An 8,325-nucleotide genomic window follows, 5' to 3' on the forward strand; every position below is an offset into this window, starting at 1 on the left:
ATATGCGTGGACTTCAAGTCAAAGAACTCGCTCATCATTCCAAAATCGAGCTCTCATATGATGTTCCCGAGCCTACAGCTAAGGAAGGTGAAATCCTCATAGATGTCTATAGCGGAGGCCTCAATTTCTTCGACGTCAGCTTTCATATTATTTGTTCCATTCGCCCAATACCGAAAGTTGCTTTCAGATCCTTCAAACTCAAGGGAAATACCAGATCAAGCCGCCGCTTCCCTTCGTCCTGGGCACAGAATTCGCCGGGAAGGTAGCGCAGAACTCACCCATTCCCCCAGGCTGTCCATTCAAACCTGGAGACCGTGTCTTTGGTGCTGGGCAGGGTGCCTACGCTGACAAGATGGTCGTGAAACTCGATTCTGTCCTCCCTCTTCCGGATGAATTAACATTCGAACAAGGCGCAGGTACGCAAGGCCGGGACCTGTCTCCATTTCTGTGCAATGGATAACCCACTAACTAGGTTTGTACATTACATGGCCCACAAGCTATGAAGGACTGGTCGGTCGAGCCCAAATGAAGCCAGGTACGTGTGGAAACGCTCGAAGTAGAAACTCGCTGATTTTGGAATACAGATGAATGGGTATTAATCACCGCAGCAGCTGGTGGGGTGGGAATAGCAGGTGAGGCTAAGCTTCATGCAAAACTGCACGCGCCCTCAACACGTCTTCAGCGGTCCAGCTAGCAAAGGGTGAGGAATATGACTGCACGTAATTGCCTTTCTTTTCGTGATCCGCTTTTTTATCCTTTTAGCGCTTGGGGGTAAGGTCATTGCCGCAGCGGGTTCTCAGGAGAAGTTAGAGATAGCCAGACGCTATGGAGGCGCAGATTATGTCGTTGATTACTCAAAGCCTGATTGGCAGAAAGACGTTTTGAAGATTACCAATGGAGGTACGTGCCCTAGCTTCGGTCTTCACCTCCTTGAATGTTCAATCTCGAATTGCAAAAGTTGGTGTGGACATAGTCTTTGATCCCGTGGGTTTAGTGCAGTGTAAGAGCTCCACAAATTCAAGTATTCAAAGCAGTTGAACTTTCGTCATGCGATAGCGTCATTCAAGTGCCTAGCATGGCGGGGCAGAGTGGTGGTAGTGGGATTCGCTGCTGGCAGCATCGAAAAGGTCCCGAGTTTCCTTCTCCATAGATGATGAAGCTCAAATACCATTTGTCTAGTTACCGTCGAATCTCATTCTCCTAAAGAATATATCCGTTGTTGGCCTTCATTGGGGAGCATATCGCAGTGCGTGTCTTTTTTTATCTTCAAAAGAAAACTCTCTGAATCTCTTCATATGTATTTCACTTTCTTAGTCCACGAGAAGAAACAAATTGCTGTAGTTTGGAAAGCCCTACTCGAGTGCGTTGATTGAAAACAACTGCATCGTCCGTCCACTCAGGCTGACGCAAATCATTTTGACAGCCTATTCTCGTCTGGAAAAGCGAAACCTGTAATTTATTCTGAAATCTATCCGCTGGAAAAGTTATCGCAAGGATTGGCTGCGTTGGAACATAGGAAGACGTATGGAAAGGTGGTTGTAACCATTAGAAAGGACGATATGGCTACGGCTAAGCTATAGGATTGTCACGGATTGCTGTTAAATATATTATCCTTTGTGTAACAAGCCGTGCAGTTGTAACAGTGGAACCACAAAGAGCTACATCCGGAGCCATCAAAGCAGCGCTCCATGTCGAAGTGGTGTTCGAAAGGCTGTACAGATTGCAAGGGCGTCAAATATCAACGATTTGAAGGCAGACTCCAACTGACCTTTTACTTGTACAACCACCACCAATGCCAAACAAAATCTCGTTGATATTCCTCTTCCTTCTCATATTTGCTGTGAATGGCGCCTTTTGTTTTGGGGCCGGTAATATTCCTTCATTTGCATATCTTGAAGGAAAGGCGTTTCGACATGGTCTGTAGCCTGATATCCAAAAGCAAGACCGGAACAAACTGATCGGATCTTGATAGGTGACATTGAAGATGCACTCGCAGATTTATTGAAGAAAGTCGGTGGCGGCTTTGCCTTGGCCAGTGTGATAGGTAAAGGTGGGACCAAGTTCAACGGTTTGGATGTAAAGCGTGTGTATTTTGGGAATTGGCTTCGAGATTATAGTCAGGTGTGTATCCAATGAACTACTCTTAGTGATTGAACCATGTTTAAATTGTTAGTAGGCTGTGGATATAGCCGGATTGAAGAAATTACCTTTGCAAACGATTATCAATCTTTGTATGGTGCTAGGATTCTTGGTGCGCCGATACCCGATCCCAATACTGGTCATTGAACACTTTCAATAGGCTCATGGATATGCTACGCATGAATTCGAGGTGAACTTTATCCAAATCAACTCCTATCTACTTTTGTACAAGTTATTCAAGATCGTCCTAGGTCACTGTAGAGCGCTTAGGTGTTTATCTCCCAGTCAGTTTGTGGATATTTTTCTGTCTCTCCGCTTGCTGAACCTTTTGTGATAGACTGAGCACATAGATAATCCGAAAGGTGATCTCTGACTGATAATCGTTTGCTCATAGTCTAATCTATCTGCAGGTTATGGAGAAGGCGAAGATGCTCGAAAATATGACCCCAGGTTGAGAGGTCCAATTGATGTGCGTCAACTTTTTTGTGTTTTTGTTCTTCTTGTGGTCCGACAAACTAAGTCGTCTATCTACAGCCAAGAGAACTCGAGATCGATCCACAAACCGGCATGAAGAACTACATTGCCAACGGTAATCTCAATTGAAATCCCGTTTATCTTGATTCTATGATTTATCATCTGCTGCATTAGAAAATGGCGGGTGGGATACATCTAAAGCATTGGTTCGTCGGACGTTGGAAAGATGCATTCATTTGGGAAGGCAACACCGTGCTCAGAACAGAAAGGAAGATTTGTATGAAGCGTACAGGCTCCTTGGCCAAGCAGTACGCTGAAGCCCTTTTCTACTAAATCATTTGTATTACTTATCTGCGGTCTAGATGCACACTCTTGAAGATTTTCCTGGTACGGGAATTTTGTCCAGCTAAATGGAAACTTACCCACCCAATCGTATGGAAACAGCGCATTCTAATTTCTGCGAGCTGTCGTTGGTTGTAAGTTCTCAATCGTTGTCCAGAGCAGGAGAGTTTCATCACCCAGTGACAGTCGATGGGCCACCACGACGTTTTCACTCATGTCGGAGATCAAGTTCGCGTACATGCTCCCGGAGGAAAGCTTGTTGCGCCTATCGTCACCGGTCGGTCTAGCAACGAGGAGTTTTGGGCCATGGACTGACAGGTACTGTGCAGGAACCTTTGGGTCGAGCGATTTTATTCACTCGTTGCTCGGCGGTGGGTACTCGAATTAGCTCTTTTTGATCACATGCTGATACTTTCTTTTAGAGGCTACTGATCATCTGGTGCGCGTTATGGCTGTAATCATCGTCTGTTCTCCCGTTGATTCTCTACCCAGAGTCAAGCTTCAGTCACTGATCTGAACAAAGAGTTTGATAAAGCCCGAGCTACTCAACAACGCTCTGGTCCAGGCGGTGCTACTGATCCAGCAACTGTCCTCCGCGATCTATTTTTCTCACTGCCTGGTGGATCTGGAAATGAGATGTCTCGCGAAATGGACAACGTTCAAAGAATACGAGCAGGTCCACAACAAGGAGGGAAGCGCCCTGAAGATATGAATCCTCAGGAATTACATGCCGTATTATGGCAGGTTAGTATGATGCATTGGGTTGATCTGGAGCACTTGAAAGAGGATTTTATTAGGTTTTGACCTTCCGCGATAGCGTGGCGAAGAAAATCGAGAAAACCATAGGTATGTTGATTTCATCTTATCCGACGCTTGGGGGCCTTTATACTTTATATAGAGAGGATTCCTGGCTTAGGGCCATTGATTGAGAAAATCATGGATTCTGTCTCTGGTATGTTCTTCATCTGGATTGTACTTTATGCGGCGGATAATCATATTGACTCCAAATAGTGTTCGTATTCACTACCTTGGAAGTAAGTGCGCTCTCTAAAGCTAATCTTCTCATCGCTCACATAACGGGAATAGCCTTTTGTGAAGCCGTTATTGCAGACTGCAACTAGCGGGTTACAGTCTGTCTCTGGTGAAGTAATTGACAATCAGGATCAATACGAAGTTTTCAATGATCCTAGGGCTGTGAGTTTCAAAATATTAATACCGAATACTACTCACAGATATTCCAGTCTGACCCTACTCATTCGTTCTTGAGCAAAGATCATTTCGTGGGTGCACTTTATTCCCGCTACTTAATTAAGTTAATGTGCTCTGACAGAATCTCATTCTAAATGAGCCTGCAGGGCATCTAGCAAGAATCATTGTTGTATGATTTTTGGTATCAATGACTGCACAACGCTGTCTCACATTTCGGTGCAGATTCAAACTGTAACACGCGTCGTCAAAGCCTGGGATGATCGAAATGTTAACGTCCACGAGTTGACGGAGGATATTGTATCATGCATGTATGTGTTCTTCGAAATTCGTTGTAAGTTTTATCTAATGGTAAAATTATCATTTTAGGTTTCACCCAGATTTTCCCAATCATTCTTCCAAAATTCAAGGGGAAATGATGCATTATATGCAAACATGGGTTCAACAGTTGGGCTCTAAACAGCATGCCACCCTTAGCCGTTTAAGCAAGAACGCCGTTCGGAATCATGAAAATACCCGCTTGGCAGGCGCTGGAGGGACTCCCGCTGCTCAAGGAACCTACGGTTACAATCAAGGTATTCAAGCACAACATAATCTACAAGGGTATGCGAGCCAGATACCTGGAGTAGCTCAGGCGCAATCATTGTTGGGAAAGCTCGATAGCGGGAATAGAAGAGATGTGTCTGGTACAAGCTTGGGAGGGTCGTCATATCCTGGAGCACCTGTTCCACCTCACCAGTATAATTCAGCACCGCCTCCTCTCTTGTCAGGTGAATCAGCTTCTTATTATGGTGCTGAATATCCTCCTCCACTGTCCGGTAGTAGGATTCACCATGCTACGCCGCCAGGCCCTCCCGGTGGCTCGGCTTCCCACTATGGTGCTGATCGTCCTTCAATGCCTGGCAGCGGTGCTCACTATGCTCCGCCTCCTGGTCCTCCTGGTGGCTCCGCTTCAGGCTATGCGCCATCTTATAGCTCACCTTCCTCTTTCCCTGATTCACCTTCTCCGTTCCCAGATGTTCCACCCTCATTCCCTGGTGACACACCCCATTTTCCTGGCGCCGATGGACATGGAGGACACCATGGGCATCCTCATCATTATGCGCCTCCTCCAGGCCCGCCGCCCGGTGCATTCGGGCCACCTGGCGGACCTCCAGGAGTAAGCTTCCCGCAGTCTTCCCCATATGGAACACCCGGTGGCGGCCCCTCATTCCCGGGTGCAGATCCCTACCCTCAGCAAGGTGCCAGTTTCCCTAACGCTGCCCCACATTTTCCTCCTCCGAGCGAAGGTTACAACCCTTATGGGGGCAATCAGGGATGGTAAAATCCTGTGTGTAGGCTACAGTTTACACAAAGTTACGAAATGAATGCATTTCAGTAGACATTAAGCAAAGATTGTAGAAGCAGGAGACTTATGGCACTGGGAAAGTCTGTGTAAGATGTGGGATAAAAACAGCAAGTGGAAAAGCTTAGGGACAATGCAATATGGGGAGGGAATCTGTCATGGGGCAGGTAGAGTGCAGTGTCGGAGTCGGAGTCACCAGGGAGTCACTGAAGGAAAGTAACTGTGCCTGCCAGCTTTGAAAAGCCATCCGAGTTTGAAAATGCATTTTGAAAGGCATTCTTGAAATCAATTGGTAGTGACTCCTGTGTCAGGTGGTAAATACTCAGTTGGATGTAAAAACAACTCTATTAGGTACCTGTCAGGTGGTAAATACTATATGTGTTGTAAGTATGCTATGTGTAAGTGGGTAGGATGGGGCTCACCTCAGTTGGATGTAAAAACAACTGAGGGAGCCTTTGTCCGCCGTTCGCAGGTGGCTGATAAACTGTATAGTATTGTGTATGTAATCGAGCGGAAGCAGAATGTGGACTGTGCGTACGCCGGGCGGAGGGAGTCTAACACCCCCCCTGCTCCGCACGATACAGTCCTAATAACCCAACCATCTTCGCGTGGATCGTCCCATTCAGGGCTTTAGTGAAGACATCCGCAACGTTCATGCCTGTCCGAATTTCAGAGACTTTCACAGTTCCGCTTGCAACTTTCTCCCTTATGTAGTGTTCCCGGAGGTCAATGTGTTTGACCAGGGCATGTCGCTTAGAGTTTTCCGTCAGGCTAATAGATCCGAAGTTATCCCCCAGCAACTCAACAGGTCCCTCCTGGGTTAGGTCGACCTCTGCAAGGAAGGATTGCAGCCAGACCGCCTGCTGGCACGTCTGAGACAGTGCGATGTATTCGGCCTCCGTAGATGATAGCGCGGCTGAAGGTTGACGTTGACACGCCTAAATTTTGGCTAGACGTCTATGCTGTGAATTGTGACATTTTCACGTATAGATTTGTATCGAGAGGACTGTAATTGAGACCCAGATTGACAGTCAAAGTCAATACTGAATCAGTCTAATAAGTTGAAGGGACCATATACCCATACTACCACAAGTTGGTCAGTTTACCCATCCCCGATACTACCTACGGATAGCAGTCTACCTGTTCGTCAAGCAGGATTATACCAGACTCGGACTACATCTGAAGGATGACCATTCAAGTATGACATACCAAGGGTATTCTTATTGGACCTTACACTGGCAGGAGTTTGGAAGAACTTACTCAAGTGACCATGAACCGAGGATTGACTCGAAATGACTTTCTAGAACTCAGGAATTATCAAATACTCCTTCTAGAACGAGATCATGCATTAATCTAAAAGACTGCGGTTTAGTCTAATAGACCAATCGAGTTGCATGGTTGAGGAAAATGACTAGAAGAACGATCGAAGTACTGCGAGGCTCCGAAGGCATATCAAATGAATGTCAAAGAGTCCTGACGTAGAAAATATTGAAGAATGCAATTAAATGAATACTATGCGTAACTCCCTTGATTGAGTATAGGCACAATGGGTGTCTATTGAAAGAGAGAAGCAATTAGTTTAATCCAGATGAATCAGATTGATAGGATTAGAATCGAGGAGAGCTGATTTGCCTCCGGACGAGGTGACAAACGATCGAAGTAAGTGTTGAACAGCAATGACAGTTGAACACCATTCAAGTCATCCTCCAAAACAATTAAATTAAATGAATATTGAAGTACCTACCTATGTTTGGAGGTATACTAGAATCTTGGAACCAATATGGACCAAATAAGGACATGTAGATTGAAATTAAATGGTATCTGACTGAGTGTAGAAGTTTCCTTGCGGTTCCAAACGTTTATTGTATTAAATTAATTGTACTATGCGACTCTATATTCTGTATGTATAAATAGCGATCCGATGTATCTGGAATACAAGTGATTTTGGGACGATGTTGCAGTGCTAATCCGTAAAAAGGAAAGACACACTCCCGCCAGACTGAAACCTCTTCGCTAGCAGCCATTCGGGCCCGGCACTTGTGAGTATAGGAACGTCGTGTTCTGCTCCTTGTGACTGCGAGAAGTCTATCCAGTTGTTGGGTATTCTTCGAACTTAGGATCAGTCGTTGGTCTTAAGGGCAAATCACGCTGTGTGGTTGTGCCAGCACATAGTTCTAGCCCTCCGTAGGGGTCTGTGTGTTTCGGTTTTAATTTACTTTGATTCAAAACCCCAATTCTTGATATACCCAAATCAATACAAACCAAAGCACAAATCGTGCTAAATCTACCTTGATCAAAGGAATATATCGAATCCTTAGAACGATTCAAATTGATTGATCAAAGCTTCTTACTTAGCTCTCAAAGCTTTGCGGAACCTTTGCCAACGCTACCCCTTGCTATTAAATAAATTTGATAGCAGTGAACTCGCATATTGTGTATTAGATTGGTTGGTTGGAGTGCCCATTAGATTCCTTCCTTTCTCTTTCACACAAAAACGAGGCAAGCTCGTTATCTGGAGCCCACCGCGAGGGGTGGTTTTGAAGCTACAATTAGCTTGATAAATTAAATTGAACGTTTGTTTGGATTATATTCGATTATTTGGTAGAAGTGTATTGATCTTTGTGATACCATTTCTGTGAACTGTCAACATTAGTTCATCAGGAAAACCGCGTACTTCGAAGAATTCGGAGAAAGCAGGAGTATTGACACCGGAAGAATATCGTAAAGCAGGAGTTGTATTTGGGAGATCGACGTTCGGCACATCAGCTCGAACATCCCTATTAAATCCTACGAACGAATCCAGTCGTCCATCCTCTTCT

The 8,325-nt window shown here is 45.3% G+C and overlaps 2 protein-coding genes across 2 annotated transcripts; both read left to right on the top strand.

Moving 5' to 3' along the window:
- Positions 1–2: 2 nt before the first annotated feature.
- On the top strand, positions 3–1,580 carry C8R40DRAFT_1047015 (alcohol dehydrogenase; the record flags this gene model as incomplete). Its single annotated transcript, XM_046224409.1, has 11 exons — positions 3–134; positions 188–416; positions 473–535; positions 585–632; positions 683–700; positions 763–900; positions 959–1,000; positions 1,057–1,127; positions 1,180–1,246; positions 1,315–1,360; positions 1,424–1,580. 11 exons carry the CDS (start codon positions 3–5, stop codon positions 1,578–1,580), a joined length of 1,011 nt encoding a protein of 336 aa, XP_046085892.1.
- Positions 1,581–1,792: 212 nt separating this feature from the next.
- C8R40DRAFT_1171385 (heterokaryon incompatibility protein Het-C-domain-containing protein) lies at positions 1,793–5,485 on the top strand (the record flags this gene model as incomplete). Its single annotated transcript, XM_046231696.1, has 23 exons — positions 1,793–1,916; positions 1,973–2,121; positions 2,177–2,251; positions 2,300–2,329; positions 2,391–2,423; positions 2,477–2,501; positions 2,550–2,608; positions 2,674–2,728; positions 2,788–2,921; positions 2,976–3,000; positions 3,058–3,089; positions 3,142–3,232; positions 3,285–3,326; positions 3,378–3,394; positions 3,448–3,699; positions 3,753–3,801; positions 3,854–3,907; positions 3,967–3,989; positions 4,042–4,149; positions 4,197–4,235; positions 4,286–4,333; positions 4,387–4,472; positions 4,531–5,485. The coding sequence occupies 23 exons, from the start codon at positions 1,793–1,795 to the stop codon at positions 5,483–5,485; spliced, it is 2,505 nt and encodes an 834-aa protein (XP_046085893.1).
- Between the last annotated feature and the right edge of the window lie 2,840 nt (positions 5,486–8,325).

This window comes from Lentinula edodes (assembly GCF_021015755.1).
Source record: "Lentinula edodes strain Le(Bin) 0899 ss11 chromosome Unknown C8R40scaffold_20, whole genome shotgun sequence".
NCBI classification, from domain to species: Eukaryota; Fungi; Basidiomycota; class Agaricomycetes; order Agaricales; family Omphalotaceae; genus Lentinula; species Lentinula edodes.